General features: G+C 41.7%; 1 protein-coding gene across 1 annotated transcript in view; it reads right to left on the minus strand.

The window, feature by feature from the left end:
- Positions 1-18,561, minus strand: part of DNAJC1 (DnaJ heat shock protein family (Hsp40) member C1) — a 168,663-nt gene that overhangs the window by 75,858 nt on the left and 74,244 nt on the right. Inside the window, exons 5-8 of the mRNA XM_077490952.1 lie at positions 13,776-13,867; positions 6,608-6,701; positions 3,191-3,281; positions 1,634-1,800 (exon numbers count right to left, since the gene is read on the minus strand). Coding sequence (XP_077347078.1) covers positions 1,634-1,800; positions 3,191-3,281; positions 6,608-6,701; positions 13,776-13,867 — 444 coding nt within the window. The remainder of the gene's footprint in view (positions 1-1,633; positions 1,801-3,190; positions 3,282-6,607; positions 6,702-13,775; positions 13,868-18,561) is intronic.

Below are 18,561 nucleotides of genomic sequence, written 5' to 3' on the forward strand. Positions count from 1 at the left end.
TTTGAATTCAGCCAAAATTTCGGGCTGAAATCAGACCTGAAACGGTGAATGGAGATGCACCGGACCCCCTGCTGTGAATCGCTGCGTTCTCCAGCGTGAATACAGCCTGAAAGAACAGGATTTGTTTCTAAATGCACAAAATAGAAATGGCAAATTATATTAGAAATAAAGTTGAAGAATCTAAATAATTGGGGATCAGGAAGGAACTTTGCACTATTTGAGCATGCTTTATAAATGGAGTGTGTTGTTTTCTTATGGATCAGCTTTGAGTTTAGTGCTCAGGTGGAACTCCAGGCAGATATAGGACACAAATAATGCAGCTCTGTAATCATTAAGGCTCCGTTCACAACAGAACGTGGTGCAGAAATCCTGTGTTCCGTGTGCGTTTCCCACAACACACTCAAAACTCATTGCAGGTGCAATCTGTAGCAGGTGTCAATGTTGCGGGCAGAACATTGCCCAAAGGAAGTGCTGCCCAAATGCAGGTCGCACCGGATTGCTAGGTGCAGAAGGACAATGCAACCTAGTTTCAGTGCATTTCCAAAGGTAGTGCATGCACCACTTATGGTGGTGTGATTTGAGCTCATTCAAAATGAACAGCATGTGAAATGCCCAGGGAAGTGCAGAGTGTTCCTGTGCAATTCCTGCTGTGAACTGGCCCTGACACATCATGGAAGGTATGTTTAAGTGCAAGCAGTGTATGTTCCTGAATTTGACTGGGTATCAGACTCTTGTAGTACATTCACAGTAGAGCTTAGACTGGGAGAGGGAGAAGCAACACAAGGAGAGAGTAATGTGTCCTGCATTGCTTATGTGCTAATAAGTAAGATGTTGCTAGGAGGAGAAAGTAGGGTGACAGAGTGGTCAGTGTTCCGTTTCTCCTTTCAATGTTCAGTCACTGGCTGGGGGAGGAACGGGACCTGTAAGTATTATTGAACTGCAGCAGAGAAGAACTGGGTCCCCTTCCCTGCCAGCCAGGGCTGTGCATGTATTTTATCGACTCAGATTAGATCAGCAGAGGATTTGTCCGCTGACTCCCTGCTTATTAGAGCAGATTGGGTGGATGACAGGTCCGTGCCAGCAGAGCAGACATGGACCAAGCCTGCTCTGGTCTATAGATAGTTGGTGTAAACAAACTCCACTGTCCATTTACACCTGACTGCCCTCCAATCTGATCCGTCTAGATGCAGGCGGATGGACACCCTTCCGGTTTTTATAGCAGACCAGATCGGATTGGAGGTAGACAGGCATAAAACCCCCGGCCGGTCCATGGGGGTGAAAGGAGGGTCCAATCAGGTCCACTTGAAAAACTAACAGGCAGACCTGATTGGACCCTTTGTGTGAAAGGGGCTTTAGGGGATTTTTTTTTTTTTCTGACTGAGCTGCAGGAATGAAGCCGTGCGAGTACAGCTGAACTAACACAATTTTCTCCATCATGTCAGTTCCGATTGCACAGACTGCAGAAACCTGCCGCTGAAATCACAAAAAGTAGTACAGAAACCACTTTTTGAAATCGGTGCGGTGCCACACAGATTAGGAAAGTGCCATTGCTGGCAATTGCCGCTGATCTGACATCAAATCGCACCAATATGAACCAGGGCTAAAACTATAATATTGAAAAACTTTTGCTTACCTTCTTTTTTTGAGTCCGATTTTCCAGCCAGTAATCCATTTGTTCCTCGATTTCCTCAATGCTCACACCTTGGTCATAGACGGGCACGTGAGCCACAAAATTGGATTCGGGTGCAGAATAGACAGGAAATTCGGCCTTTGGTTTTTTCACTTTTGGCTTCTTTTCTTCTGGAAATTTAAAGCAGGTCACATAAAGGTTATAATTTGTTATAATTCTGCCCTGCCTACACCATCCTCTGCCCTGCCGATACCGTCCTCTGCCCAATTAGCTGACAGTGTCCACTTTTAAGGTAGGCTAGGTTCATATTTTAGCGGTGACATTCCTTTTTTAATCCAATCATATTTTATGGGCACACAAATGCTTTTTATTCAACCATGCCCCTCTAAGTCCCCCCCCCCCCCCCCCCCCTCCAGTGTTAACACAATTTGGCCACAGGCACTGTTCACTGCAGCGCGCTATGTGCGCCTCCTTACTACTCTCCTAGGGTAACTCAAAGGTGTCCCAGGTCTCGTACAATCCTATAGCGTGTACTACAAAAAAAATTGCCCTGACCCGCTAAAGTGTTCGGGTTTGGCTTGAAGAAAAGATCGCAACTCTACCCCCCCTACTTCACACCACACACAGGAACAGAGCTGAGGTTGTCATTCATCTGGAGCTCCCTCCCCTGTCACCTTTTTTCTCTTGGTGTCAGGAAAACTTGACAGAAGTGACTCCTGTTGATCGCAAAGCACAGAGGCAGCAGACAGAAATTAGACTTAGTGCTCTTAAAGCAGAGTTCCACCCTAAAGTGGAACTTCCGCTCATCGGAACCCCCCCCCCCGGTGTCATAGTTGGCACCAAGACAGGTATTTGCACCCACTTCTGGGCATAGACTCTTGGGAGTCTATGCTTCTTCCTGTCCCGCTGTGCTGTCTGCTGGGACACACACGGGTCACAGAGACAGCGCGGACCATTCCCATTGCGCTGCGTGACTCGCACATACGCAGTAGGGAACCGGGAAGTAAAGCCGCAATGCTTCACTTCCTGATTCCCTCACTGAGAATGGCGGAGGCAGCAGCCGAGACCCGAGCGATCGATCGGTCTCGGCTGCTGACATCGCTGGACCCTGGGACAGGTGAGTGTCCATTTATTAAAAGTCAGCAGCTGTAGTATTTATTGCTGCTGGATTTTAATATTTTTTTTCCCAGTGGACTCCCTCTTTAAGTGAGACAAGTATACACTATAGAGGTATATGCTTTGTTCATATTTCATGTCTGAGGTTTACAACCACTTTAAGCAATTTGTGGCAAACTACCACCCTGCCACAACATCTATATCCTGGTGCACATTTGTCTTATTTCAGCTGTGAATTTCAGCTGAACAATATCACTTTGAGTCTAATACAACCAATGCAGCCAGGAGATCTTGTAAAAGTTGTGGTTTTCAATAAAAGCTGCATAGAAATTTGCCTTGCCAGACCATATAACTAAATTTACAGTGAAATATGCAACACCAAAATGTGGAAAATGGCACAGATGGGGGTAGAGGACTATACAGCCATGAAATGACTCATCTTACTTAATTGAGACTCGAGCTCTGCCTTGGCTTCAGCTTCTTCCTTTTCTTTCATTTTCTTCTCATTGTACTCTGCATAAAACTGTTTGGCATCCTGTTCAATCCAATAAAACATAATACAGGAATCAGTAATAAAAAAAGAAGTTCCTTGAAAAGCAGTTAGCAGTAATTAGGCACAGTCAGGAGGATTTGTTGAGCTCTCCGTTCTAACAAGGACTGGTAACACACCTCTGCATTTACACCCACAGGTATCTCTGAAATGTAAACAGTCGCTGAATGGTAATTTGATTGTTAAATCCCTGCGTAACAAATAATTGTCATTTAAAAAAAAAAACAACAACAAAAAAAAAACACTTGTTTTTAGAGGTGCACGGAATTGAAATTTTGGTGCCGAAACTGAAAATGCAGGATGCACTTGGCCGGAAACCGAAAATGACAGTTTAAAAAATAAAAAAATATTATATATATATATATATATATATAAATTTGTATTATATTTGACTTTTTAATTAATATCATGAATTTAAATCAATGTGAATATGAATTTATTGTCGGCCATTATTAGCACCTTTAGAAAAGCTAAAAAAAAAAAAAAAGCATTCTTTTAAAGTGGTTGTAAACCCTTACAACCAACTTTGACATACAGGTAAGCCTAGATTAAGGCTTACCTGTAGGTCTAAGAAATATCTCCAAACCTACACGGTTTAGGAGATATTTGCCGAAAGACAGGCACCGCTGTCTGCGGCGCATGCGCCGTAGACAGCAGCGCGCAGGCGCACTGAGCACGCTGCGGTCAACGGCGATATGCCGCGAGTGGCGGCTCCCGTGCGCATGCGCGAGAGTGACGTCATTGCGGCTTCGCTGAATGACAGCGGCGGAGCAGCGAGACCCACCGAGAAGATGGATGCTCTGGACTACAGGGGACAGCGGTGACTTCGCTGGCTCCTGTGTCAGGTAAGTGACACATAATGGACTGTAGTCCATTATGCTTTACCTTTGCAGGGAATGAAAGAGGAAGTAAACTCATCAGGGTTTGCTTCCTCTTTAAATTCTATGTATCTTTTCACACTGGTTCGTTGTGCTTCCATTGTGGTGTTAAAAATTCTGTTTGCTGCATTTTTGGTCAGTTTAAAAAATGCACTTCCCCGTTGCAATGCATTGTGAACGCATCAATAACGCACCCGTGTTACATTTTTCATGTGAATCACATGACCTATGGAAAACACACCATAAGCACAGTAAAATCATGTGTGGGTTCGGTGCCATAATCATTTTTTTTTTTTTTTTTTTAGCATTTTGCCGATAAAGAAAAATGTGCTATTTTCGCTACCAAATTTCGGTGCTATTTTCTGTCTACATGAACACTAATGATGGGTGCATGGTAATTCTCAGGCGGGTTTTTTTGTGGACGACAGCAGCGCACTATACCTGGGAATGGGTGCTAAATCCCCATCAGAAGCCCATGAGACAATGCAGGAGCACAGAGGGACAGGGACAAGGTATGTGACCCAACCCTATAACAGAAGTGCCTGTCAAATCAAAATATGTGGTTGTGTGAGGACAAATAGAAAATCATCCTCGTAAGCGGCGAGTTTACAGTGGACAGTCCCTATTTCTAGTCCCTTGACCGAGGAGTTCCTCACAGTGCGTATGCAGGGCTCTAATGTGAGTATGAACAATATTAGGGACAAAAGGGCTGCCCTGCTTAGTGCCATTATGTATCTGCACTGGTTCCAAAAGTGTCCCATTATCTTCAGTCTAGCTGTTGGGTTTTGATATAGCGCTGAAATCCATGCTAGCATATTCACTGTTCATCACCAAACTGTTCTTGGATGGTTGGGAGAAGTTGCTCCTAAAGGATGTTTTTACACCATTCTTTATTCATGGCTGTGTTCTTAGGCAAAATTGTGAGCGAGTTCACTCCCTTGCCTGAGAAGCAACCCCACATATGAATGGTCTCATGATGCTTTACTGTTGGCATGACACAGGACTGATGGTAGCGCTCACCTTTTCTTCTCCGGACAAGGTTCATTCCAGATGCCTTAAACCAGGGGTCTCCAAACTATGGCCCTCCAGTTGTTCAGGAACTACAATGTCCATCATGCCTAGTAATGTCTGTGAATGTCAGAGCTTTACAATGCCTCATGGGACAGGTAGTTTTGCAACAGCCGGAGGGCAGTAGTTTGAAGACCCCTTCCTTAAACAATCGGAAAGGGGATTCATCAGAGAAATGAAAATGAAAATGACTACCCCAGTCCTCAGCAGTCCAATCCTCGTACCTTTTGTAGAATATCAGTCTGTCCTGGATGTTTTTCCTGGAGAGAAGTGGCTTCTTTGCTGCGCTTCTTGACACCAGGCCATCCCCCAAAAGTCCTCCCCTCATTGTGTGTGTGTAATGCCGCGTACACAAACGAGCGGACTGTATGGCGTACTTAGTCCGTCGAAACACATTTCAGCGGACAATCCGCTCGTGTGTGGGCTTCAGCTGACTTTTTCAGTGTGCAGTCCGGCGTACTAAGAATTTCGGATTTTTCTAAATTCTGTCCGTCGTACTTTGGTTTCAGCGGACAATCCGCTCGTCAGTATGCTAGTTCGATGGACTAAGAATGGCGCATGCCCAGAAAGGATTTACACGGCGGAAGGGTGCTTTGCTGTGTCTTGGACTTCCTATTTCTAGTCCCGTCGTACGTGCTGTACACGTCATCGCGCAAGCTTTCGACGGACTGTTTGTGCATCCGTGTGTGGTCAAGTCCGTTCAGTCGAAAGTACGACGGACTGTCCGTCGGATTGTATGACAAACTAAGTATGCCATACAGTCCGCTCGTGTGTACGCGGCATAAGATGCACTCACACTTGCCTGCTGCCATTCCTGAGCAAGCTTTGCACTATTGGTGCCCCGATCCCTCAACTGAATCAACTGTAGGAGACGGTTTTAGTCCTTGCTGGACTTTCTTGGGCACCCTGAAGCCTTTTTCACAAATACAGTGTTTTTATCGGATTAAGTTAATTTTCATGGCAAAGAGGGATTTTGCAATTATTTGCAATTAACTGCAATCTCTCTTCATAACATTCTCAAGTATATTCAAATTGACATCATAAAAACTGAGGCAGCTGACTTTACGAAAATGTATATTTGTGTCATTCTCAAAACATTTGGCCACAGCTGTACTGTAATGTATGACTTTGTAAAATGTATTAATAAAAAGGCTGGATACAAAAACGCAAGATTGACAACCTTAACTAAAAAAAAAAAAATACGAAAAGGAGTTGTCAGAAGATACAACATTTAAGTAATAAAAGCAGAAAGGGTCTAATATTAGTAGTGTGTGGCCATCTTTGGACAAAAAAAAAAAAGTGACGCTGAATAGAGCTCAATAGTTAAAAGCAAATATTTTCCTTTAAATTAAATGTAGTACTTACCTGAAAGCACTGTGGCAGTGATCTGACCGTGAGATAAAAACAGATTCCCAGCTTGAAAGGAAGTAAATCACGCCACTGAGGCTTCTCAAGGACCCTGTAATAAAAGCAACAGGCTCATCAAACAACAAAGTGCAGAGAGTAGTGCAAAGGAAATATCAAAATTCATATATACGCCATCTTCAGGGTCAGATTTACAATAAAGCACATCCAGGCAGCTGGGCAAAAGCAGGCAGGCCCAAAGCACAAAATGTCCTTTTTTTTTTTCGTTGTTAGGTGAATCCATCAGCAGAGCTCATAGGAAGGAGCCTAGGGTTGGTTTAGAGGAGTCAGAAGGATCTTTGTAGTACAAATCAAATGCAGGCTTTGGGTTTGGGTAACCTCAAGGGTTTTTATTTTCATGGCTTTATTCAGGTAACACTTTGAAAAGAAAGGCATCTGTATGAAAAGGTATATCGAGTGTTCAAATGATAGCATGAATGCTAAACAAAAATGTGTCATATACTGTATATTATGCGTGTAGTGTATGTAAACCCAATTCATGAAATGTGGGCATATATCCGCAGTGTTTTCTTATCTCTCTTTAAAGCACTATGTTCCCTATCTTTCTGCTGCTCCGTTCTTCTGTTATCAGCCTGATAACTTCTGACAAGTGCGCCATCAACTGAGATAAAAGCAGCCTGAGTTTTGTGTTTGGGAGGATGGTATAAATAGATTAGCAGAGTGCTGAACCATTCAACATACAGCTCTGAAAGTCTCTACCTATGTGGAGTGTGTGTGTGTGTGTGTGTGTGTGTGTGTGTGTGGGGGGGGGGGGGTGCCTTTCCTCTAATCAGCTGTCTTGGCTGTATGCCCAGGCTTTACTGCAGTGCTGAACAGGAAGAGAAAAATCTCTTAACACGATCTGAACCTTCTAAAGAATATGTCAAGCTGAAGACAGCAGATATACATGTAGAACTTATGTAGGGAGAGGCTGAGGCTGTTCACTTCACTGGGTATATGTGAGGGTTTACATCCACTTTAAGGGTGTCCAACCTGTGGCCCAACACTAAATTGTAAACTTACTTCAAAATTTTGATTTTTTTGGGGGAAAGCTGGGAAATGTGTGTCATATATAATTTAACTTGACCATACACTGCCTAACTATCATTAATGATGCAACAGTTGAGAACGGTTCTTACAGGGTACATGGTGGACGTCATCTGCCACAGCTGAGGCTACCATCCCACATGGATAGCTGACGTTGCCTGACTCCTCTGAAAAGAGAAGGCGTACATCCGGAAGGCAAGCAATGGCAGTCGCCATCACTTGTTGGAAGCCTCTATTATACCAGGTAACAGCCTCCTTAATATGTCTTTAAGAGTATTATACTGTATGGCTATTAAACCAAGCTTACGGAATTCACAAATGCTTGTAGTGTTGGTTGCAGATATTTTCCACTGCTTTGGCCTTTTGCAGGTTCACTGGAGTTCAGGATAGCAGTTGAGGTAGTTGCATTATTGTGGGCAAATAAGTTACCCAATGCTACCAATGAGAAACAGGCCTTCATAGATGTTGTCTAATGCCATGTACACACGGTCGGATTTTCCAGCAGAAAAAAATCGGACGGAATCTTTTCATTGGATATTCCGATCATGTGTATGCCTCATCAGACTTTTTTTTTTACGAGAATTCTGATGGATCTAGAAATGGAACATGTTTTAAATCTTTCAGACGGAACCAATTCCTATCAGGAAAACCGTTTGTCTGTATGCTGTTCCGATGGACAAAAAAACAACGCATGCTCTGAAGCAAGTACGAGATGGAAGCTATTGGCTACTGGCCATTGAACTTCCTTTTTCTAGTCCCGTCGTACGTGTTGTACGACACCGCGTTCTAGATGGTCGGACTTTGGTGTGTTTGTGTGTAGGCAAGACAGTTTCAGCAGAAATCTCTGACGGAAAAAACGGTTGCGTGTACGCGGCATAAGATATACAAACTTGAAGAAACCTTAGAGGAAAAATAGACCCTTCAGACATTGTGGGAGATTTGCTAAAACTGGAGCATTCAGAATCTGGAGGAGTTTTGCATTGTAGGAAATCAGCTTCTGACTTCGGCTTGTTCAAATAAGCTTTGACAATAAAACATGGAAGCTGATTGGTTTCTATGCAGAGCTGCACCAGATTTTGCACTCTCCAGTTTTAGTAAATCCCCCAATGTTTTTACTTTTTCAACATTCACATCCATTGGAAAGTAAATAAACGTAATGCCGCATACACACTACCGGTCTTTCCGGCAGACTAGGCCGGGGGTGGCTTCCCCCACTCGCCCCGCCTCCCCACCAGGAGCAAACAATGGCTTGGAAGGAGGGATTCCCATGTCAGCATTGTCTGTGTTGATCGGGAATCATGCAAATTCAAGGAAGTAAATGTGTGGGGATCTTCACAAACTTCATTTCAGGATCATTTAGACCAGGGGTCTCCAAACTGTGGCCCTTAGCTTGCCTTTATCTGGCCCTTGGGCAACTATTCCACCCCACTGACACCAAAAATGGAGTACTATTCCTCCGACTGACACCAAAATGGAGTACTATTCCACCCACTGACACCAACAATGGAGTACTATTCCTCCCGCTGACACCAACAATGGAGTACTATTCCTCCCGCTGACACCAACAATAGAGTGCTATTCCTCTCACTGACACCAACATTGGAGTACTATTCCTCCCACTGAAACCAACAATGGAGTATTATTCCACCACTGACACCAACAATGGAGTACTATTCCTCCCACTGACACCAACAATAGAGTACTATTCCACCCACTGACACCAACAATGGAGTACTATTCCACCAACTGACACCAACAATGCAGTACTATTCCTCTCACTGACACCAACAATGGACTGACACACACTGCACTGACACCAGAGAGGAACACTATTTCTCTGACTGACACACCAATGACATAATTTTTTTACTCCCATTGACCCCCAAGCCTATTGCATTGTTTACTCCCATCAATGCCAGGCCATTTTCTATTCTCACTGGCCAGCCCGGCACCCTTTAACCACTTTAGGTCTGCCCTATAACAGTTTTTGGTGTATGTATATATATATACATATACACACACACACACGCATGATCCAACACTTTTGGGTAGTAGCACGCATGCACGCCACCAGAAGCCCGCTACTGCTGTGGTTACACACAGCAGAAGCCGATTGGCGGGTGTTGGGTACTTGATGTCCTCCAGCACCCACCGATCGTCAGGCAGAGAGACAGAACTGCAATCTGCCTATATAAAACAAGGCAGATTGCCGTTCTGACAGGAGGGAAAGGATGGAGTTTGTGTCCCTGAAAAACAGGGAAGAAATTCCATCTCTTCCCCTAGTAAAAGCACCTCACACAGTATAGCAAAACATTGGCTAGGCACACAGTTAACCCTTAGATCGCATCTGATGTTAACCCCTTACTCTGTCATTAAAACAGTGACAGTGTATATTATTAGCGCTGATCACTGTATTACTGTTACTTGTCACCAAAAAGCATCAGTTAGTGTCAGAATGCCCGCCACAATATCGCAGTCCCGCTATAAGTCGCTGATCACCGCCATTACTAGCAAAAAATACAAATAAATAAAAATATCCCGTAGTTTGTAGACTCTATACCTTTTGCACAAACTAATCAATATACGCTTATTGGGATTTTTTTTTTTATTGAAAACAGAATACATATTGGCCTAAACTTATGAAGGCATTTGATTTTTTTTTTTTATTGGATAGGTGTTATAGCATAAAGTAAAAAAAAAATTATTTTACATTTTTGCCATAGATACACATATAAGACAGGTTACTTTTTTTCTTCTTTTTTTGCTGGCTGGCACGAACGTGTGCCAGGGACCTTTTGTATTGTATGCTGTTGCCCATCTGCAAAGATTCAACAGTGATAACAATTGTTTTACAGGTTCAATGCAAGCAGAATGTAGAATGTCGTTCGATGAATCAAAGGATAAATGTAACCTGGAGGGTGACTATGGGGATAGAGGTTGAAGCAGGGGGGTAACCAAGGAGTCAGAAGAGAAGGGGAGGATTAGTATTCTCTGTACTGATTTTTTTATTTTTTTATTACAATATTCTGCTCACTGATGGATTTAATTACTTGGTCTGTAAAGTGAACTGCTCAATGACCGAGCGTTCTCTCCTTGGTGACCGATTCCCCTTAAGATGACTTTTTTTGTGTTAAGTTCCTCTCCGCTATAAAATACAACAGACACACAGACTGGATTTTGGCAGATGTAAAGCATGGTGGGTAATGGCATTCCACATCCTGAAAGATAAAACCATTTTTCCTATTGACTTTTAGAGAGAATTAAAGCATTTCTAAATAGTTTACCCAGCAGGGGCAGGAACTGGATCAATGGAAAGAGGAGATCAGAAGCGTTTCTGTCTGTTTTCTATTCTGGTGACGTCAGTGAATAATGCTGCACTGAACTGGCCATGACATGCTTCTTTTCTTTTTTTTACACTGTTTAACAAGTTTGAAAAGCTGAATAAACATGCAGAGGATCTTGATTCTACAGCATTAGTTTGTGTGAAGGCTGTGGGGATGTGTCCTTAAAATATTTTTTTAGAAAAAAAATAATCCAAAATTCCTTTGGTACATTAAATCTTTCCTAACCAAAGATCACTGATAACCAGACAAAATATAGCTGCATCAGTATGCGGCTAACATGACAAAAAATTCTGATTTGTCTACCAAGATAAAAAAATAAAAATAAAGGATGTGGCTTTTATTTTGTACAATAAATAAAAATCCTGCCCAGATTTCTAACAAATGGACAAATAAAAAATAATTGTAAAAAAAATAAATTATAAGGAGGTAAATAGACCCAAAATTATGTAAAAACATCATTTTATTTTTAACGTTTAAAAAAAAAAAAGTGATTGCAGTATTCTAGTCTGCATCTCCCCAAGGTAATACATAAAACCTGGCCTGTTAGTGGGTCCTGAGGACAGGAGTTGAGAACTACTGATCTAGAGTGATTCAAGGGGTTAAATGTATGCCTAACAATGTGTAAAAATTTCTTTTACTACTAGATCTCTTCGTTTTCCATCCCTGCCACGCACTCCGGCTGCTTAAATGTCCGGTAATCGATGACGTCCCTCCCGCGCATGCGCACAGGAGTCACCATCGCAGAACCGCGCTCTCTGCAATCACAGCACAAGCGTCATTGGCCGGAGCCAACATATCAAACTTTTAAATGGCGTGGCTTTACATGGTTTAGGAGGGACCTACAAGTCATTCCTATTATAACCTAATATAGCACTAGGTACTATTTAATAGTGCTTTAATGGGAACTAATATAGTATTTTCAGGCAGATCCTATTATGATTTCTTATTGTAATATTTGCCAGAAAGTAATTTTAAGATTATTTTTCTACTTTGCTGATTATATCTTCATCATCTCTTAAAATAGAAGGTATCTGCATGTATTACTTCCAGCACAGATGTAAAATTGAAAAGGGGTTTACATTTTTATCTTATTTAAAGGATATAGGATGGAGCAAGCAAATCCTCCTTATTCACCCTTGGGCCCAACTGTACATACAGAAACACTGGTTAAAGATACAATCTTGTATTATAGAGCCATTTAGTTAAAACTAAATTTACGGAAACCATGGTGTCATGGTCCAGAGACAGGCTCGGAGACCAGTAGCTATAGCAGTAGAGAGGCTCCCACCGACCAGCAGGATAAGTACATGAGCAGGTCACCCTGGCGAATGATGCAGGTTCACCTGAGGTGCACTAACCACAGCTCTTGATGGTGGAGATGGATTTTGCTGCATATTAGTACCAGTTTGCGATCCTATGGATTGCCTCACCAGGAGGAGAGCAGACATTGCAGGTTGGGATCAAGCAGAAGCATAGTCAGTAAACAAGCCAAAGATCAGTAGCAAGCGGTACTGGAAATATGGACAGCAGCAGGAGACAAGAGTGAGATATTGGCTGGAGAGAGCACAATAATCTGGCAAACAGGAAGTGTGATGCCGCATACACATGGGCGGATTGTATGGCGTACTTAGTCCGTCGAAACACATTTCAGCGGACAACCTGCTCGTGTGTGGGCTTCAGCTGACTTTTTCAGCGTGCAGTCCGGAGTACTAAGTATTTCGGTTTTTTCGAAATTCTGTCCGTCGTACTTTGGTTTCAGCGGACAATACGGTCGTCAGTATGCTAGTTCGACGGACTAAGAATGGCGCATGCCCAGAAAGGAGTTACACGGCGGAAGGGTGCTGTGCTGTGTCTTGGACTTCCTATTTCTAGTCCCGTCGTACGTGCTGTACACGTCATCGCGCAAGCTTTCGACGGACTGTTTGTGTATCCGTGTGTGGTCAAGTCCGTTCAGTGGAAAGTACGACGGACTGTCCGTCGGATTGTATGACGGACTAAGTACGCCATACAATCCGCTCGTGTGTACGCGGCATGAGGCATGACTAAAATAGGAAGGTTAAGGGAGGCACAAATGGTTCCAAAGAAAAGAAGGCTCAAAAGCAGGTTCATTCAAGGAATTGTTGAAGAAGCTGTCCAGCATCCCAGGTGGCTCAACAAGAGGAGACATTGGCAGACAACAGAAGTTGCAGATTCAGACCAGGGTCCTGGCACATGGCTTCTATGGAAGAGGGTTTACAAAGCCACAAGATGGTACAACCAGACAACCCATCCATAAGTCCTTCTCCATACAAGCAAAGTTTTCTGTACACTCTACTAATAGTATTTGACTAACAAGTAGGAGAATGTTCTCTGCCTCTATTCTAAGAAGCAGAACCATCTTCGTGTTCTCTCTCACACACCAGCAGTAAATCAAGACTGCAGTTTTCTAAATGACTATTCTACCTCTAAAAATACCCATGCAGTGAAAGAGAAGTGGTTTGTGGCTACCTATAACAATATATATAACAAACATACAATATATGAATTTCTTCCCCCATTTTCTTACAGCTCCATGCTACTTAATATAATATACAATGCATAGTGCTAGTTTTGGCACTTTTCTATTGTTTGAAAACAGCGAGGATAGAGATAGAATGTCCCATGAATCCAGACCAAAGAAATGGATCTCTTATTTTTTCTTTAGCAGTGTCATACAGCCTCACTATTTCCCACACACATAAAAAAACAGATCTTCTTACCTTTCATTTTTCTCCAACAGACTTGATTTCATGTCATCTTTGCCCCCTGCTTTCTTTTTTTTCTCCTTCTTCTTTTTGCTGAGAAGCTCATCCTAAAAGGGAAGTGATTTTATTAGTCTCTTATCTGGAGTTAAAGGACTACTATTCCAAAAACAATTGTATTCTGCTCATTGTATGCAGTTGATATATGCAATAATAGCATTCTGTATAATAACGCATTTCTAATTTCACATGCCTTGATTTATATTTTTCAGGCACTGTGGAAATATTCATCCTCAAAGTTTAGAACACAGGCACAGAAACTGTAGCGTATGCCTCAATTTTTCTGGCAGCAAAGACTTGGCAGCCTGCCCGTTGCTCCTGGCCGCTCCCTCCTTACAGGATGTCTCCAACTTACAAGCCAACCTCAATGCACTGTTTCATTGGGCAACAAAGTGGCACATGATTTATTCACTTGGGGGCTAAGAATATGCATGTATCATACATAGTGGGGGGGGGGGGGAGTAAACTTGGGGAATCAATGGTGGAGAAGGATCTGGGGGTTTTAGTAGATCATAAACTCAATAATAGCATGCAATGCCAAGCTGCAGTTTCCAAAGCCAGCAAAGTCCTTTCTTGTATTAAGAGAGGTATGGACCTCAGAGAGAGAGATATCATTTTGCCCATGTACAAATCATTTGTAAGACCTCATCTGGAATATGCAGTTCAGTTTTGGGGACCAGTTCACAAAAAGGATATCGGGGAACTGGAGAAAGTGCAGAGAAGGGCAACCAAACTGATAAAAGGCATGGAGGAGCTCAACTATGAGGAAAGATTAGAGGAACTGAATATATTCCCTCTCGAGAAGAGGAGATTAAAGGGGGGATATGATCAACATGTACAAATATATAAGTGGTCCATATAGGGAACTTGGTGTTGAGTTATTCACTTTAAGGTCATCACAGAGGACAAGGGGGTACTCTATGCCTAGAAGAAAAAAGATTTCATCTCCAAATACAGAAAGTTTTCTTCACAGTAAGAGCTGTGAAAATGTGGAATAGACTCCCTGCAGAGGTGGTTCTGGCCAGCTCAGTAGATTGCTTTAAAAAAGGGCCTGGATTATTTCCTAAGTGTACATAATATAACTGGGTACTAACATTTATAGGTAAAGCTGATCCAGGGAAAATCCGATTGCCTCTCGGGGGATCAGGAAGGAATTTTTGTCCCCTGCTGTAGCAAATTGGACCATGCTTGGCTGAGGTTTTCTACCTTCCTCTTTATCAACTGTGGGTATAGGATTGTGTATATGGGATTGTATGGTTGTTTTTTTTTATTTTGGTTGAGCTAAATGGACTTGTCTTTTTTCAACCTAACTATGCAACTGTTGAGTGCCCCCACAGCAAGCAGCTTGCTATGGGGGCACCTGGACCAAGGCTCTGTGTGTCCTTTCAGACACGGAGCCACGGTTCGGCCCTGCCCCCTTTCTCTCCTGATTGGACGCCCGAGGCACTCATGCACGTCGCAGGATAGAGATGAGACTTGGGTAAGTATTAGAGGGGCTGCTGCACACAGAAGTTTTTTTTTTTATCTTAATACATATAATGCATTAAGATAAAAAACCTTCTGACAACCACTTTAACAGTGGGAGTTCTAAGATAGAAACAGCCCATTAAAGTTTCCCCAAACGAAAATAAATAGCTGAACTGCAATTTGTGAATATTTTACTATTGAAATATTTTACAAATTATAATTATTATTATACAGGATTTATAAAGCACCAACAGTTTACACAGCGCTTTACAGTATAAAGGGGGACAGTACGATTACAATACAGTTCAATACAGAAGGAATAAGAGGGTCCTGCTTATGGAGCTTACAATCTAAAGGGAGCGGAAGGTGGTACAAAAGGTAATAGCTGCGGGGGATGAGCTGATGGAGACGACTCACGTACCAGTTGTTAGGTGGAGGTGCGATAGGCTTAAAAAATGTGTTTTCAAGGATCACCTGACGGCGGACAGTGACATACTGGGGCAGGGAGTTCCAGAGGATGGGAGATGTTCTGGAAAAGTCCTGGAGGTAAGCGTGGGAGTAGGTAACAAAGGAACTAGAGAGCCGGATGTCTTGGGAGGAGAAGAGAGGACAATTTGGGCGAGATCTGCCTAGGAGGTTAGTGATGTAGCTGGGGGTGATGTTGTGGATGGTTTTGTATGTTGTGGTTAGTATTTAGAATTTTATAAGTTGAACCACTGGATGAACTAGCCCAACGTATAAAATAAAATGTTAACCAAATAAAAAACAGTTTTTAACTGAAAAATGTTAAAAGAAAAAAAAGAAAACTCACCACAAACCATTATAACTTGTCTAATACAATTTGAAGAAACTAGTGACATCCCCAATAAAAACATTACAAAGGCTGCCAGATTATGTTATCATTAATACAAAAACTTCCTATACCAACATATTTTGCAAAATTACCGAGAAACATGAGCAAGTGTAAAAATGTTAATTGAGTCTAATAAAAAGTGCGATTTGAAAGGTATCCAAAATAAATTTAGATGAAGTAGCAATTGGGGAATATTGGGTAATGCTGGCAACCACCGCAAACTGGGGCCAGGCCTTTCGTTAAGTGAACGGTCCTTAAACTGTATGCTCATAAATTAAATAACGAGACATTAAAGTATAACTAAAGGCAAAACTTTTTTTTTTAATTCGATTTGGACAGAAAAGGCAGGGAATAAAGAACCTATTAGTAGGGTAGCACTGATGCTGATACTAAGCATTTGCATGGGGATTTGTACGCGTGAAATGCTTTGATACCTAAAACAATACAAAATGAATGGGCTCCAGTCGCACTGTAAAGAATTGCATGTGATTTGAACAGGAATGCAGTGCGAATCACATGCAACCTCAGGATTGTCATAGTGACTTCAGACTGGGTTCACACAGGAATGGTGCGGAAAACTGCATACGATTCCTTCAGGAATTGCACCGGATTCCTGTTCAAACCACATATGAATCCTAGCAGTGTGAGTTGAGCACATTCATTTTTTATGGGCTCAAATCGCACCGTAAACGTACCGATACTCAGTATCAGTGAGTACTTGTGTTGGAATTTGCTGGTTCAAAAACGGCATCGGTGCAACCTTACTTGTTAGGTTTTATTGCTATCTCTGTCCCCATTAGGGAGATTCACTCTCTCTATTTGTCATGTTTACCATTATCATTGAAAGGGAAAGAAAATCCCACATTTTGGGCTGCCCCCAGAAAAGTAGGAGAAAATCTTCCAATGGTGACACTAGTTCTGGTGACCTGGGTGCCTGGAGGGATCTTCTTAATTTGCAGGGATTTTCTCTCACTTTCTGTTTTGGCTATGTGACAGGAAATGAACAGAAATCTCCCCACTGGGACACAGATGGGGAAAAAACAAAAACAAATCTGAAGGGTTATAGCCCTCCCTTACTCTATTAAAAACATAAAAAGGTTTGCCTATAGTTCTACATTAATGTCTAATTGAAGAGATTGCCATCCTACAAAATGCACATTTTGGAGCCTTCTATAATACCTTGGTGAGCTGCTACATTTTGAAACTCAGATTGCTGTCAGTACTGTAGAAAACTCAGATCTTATTTTACAGTAAAACATGTCAATTATACTGCATACACACATAGATGTAACAGCCCACCCTGCACTGACCACAACACTAATAGTGACAAAAGTATTTAAGAGACCCCCCCCGTTTATCCTTTGTCTTTGTGCTCTGTGTGGTTTTTCTTGTGCAAATATATATTTTTTTCCTATGTGATATATGCAAGAGCTGTAACACACCACCTCTGTGTATATATATATTTTTTTTTGGGGGGGGGGGGGGTATGCAAAGGATTTTACAGGTACATCTTTACACTTCAACATTATATATATATATATATATATATATATATATATATATATATACATACATATATACACACACACACACACATTATATACATACACACACCCACACACACATAATATATATATATATATATATATATACACACACACATATATATATATACATATACACATATATACACACACACACATATACACATATATACACACACAATTTTTTATTACAAAGATAAAAGTATAGATAGCATGAAATGAATGCCCAACATAATTTGTATTACAATTGACCCCTATAACAAGGTTCTTTATATTTCCAAATGTTAAAAAAAAAAAACATTTGGTGCGTAACTTGAATATGTGGAAATTGTCAACATGTTTCAAACAAATCTTCCTTAGGGGAAAGAACTTATCTATAAAGTGTTTTTTTTTCCCTCAAAGAAGATTTTATTAAGAAATGCATATAAACATTATTTGCTGATTTCCAATGCCTAAGGATTCATTTACGGGCCTGGAAAGAAGCCCCGGCTAGTGCTTATTTGGGGAGGTCCTCAACCTCAAGGTCATTTAGAATACCTTAAAAGGGAGAAGACCTTGTATGTTAAACTGAAAAACTTTTTAAAAGATAAGTTCACTTTAAAAAAAAAAAAAAAATTAAAAATCTAAACGCACATTTTTTTGCAGGTAAAAAAAATGTGCATTTATTTATTTGAGCCTCTAAAGCATTGCACCAGCGATCATCAGAGCCATGCAGGTCTCCTGCAGATCTGTCAGTGGATTGTACCCATACATCTTGTAAGGGCAAGCAGATACACTGAAAGGGGGCATAAATGAACTGTGCTGTGCAACGCCGTGATAGTTCATTGAGCACTGCAAGCCGACAGCAGCAAATGATGTTGGGCTTGTAGTTCATTCACAC

The sequence above is a fragment of the Lithobates pipiens genome, unplaced genomic scaffold, assembly GCF_037356315.1.
Source record: "Lithobates pipiens isolate NorthernLeopardFrog02 unplaced genomic scaffold, aLitPip1_a1.2 Scaffold_19, whole genome shotgun sequence".
In the NCBI taxonomy this organism is placed as follows: Eukaryota; Metazoa; Chordata; class Amphibia; order Anura; family Ranidae; genus Lithobates; species Lithobates pipiens.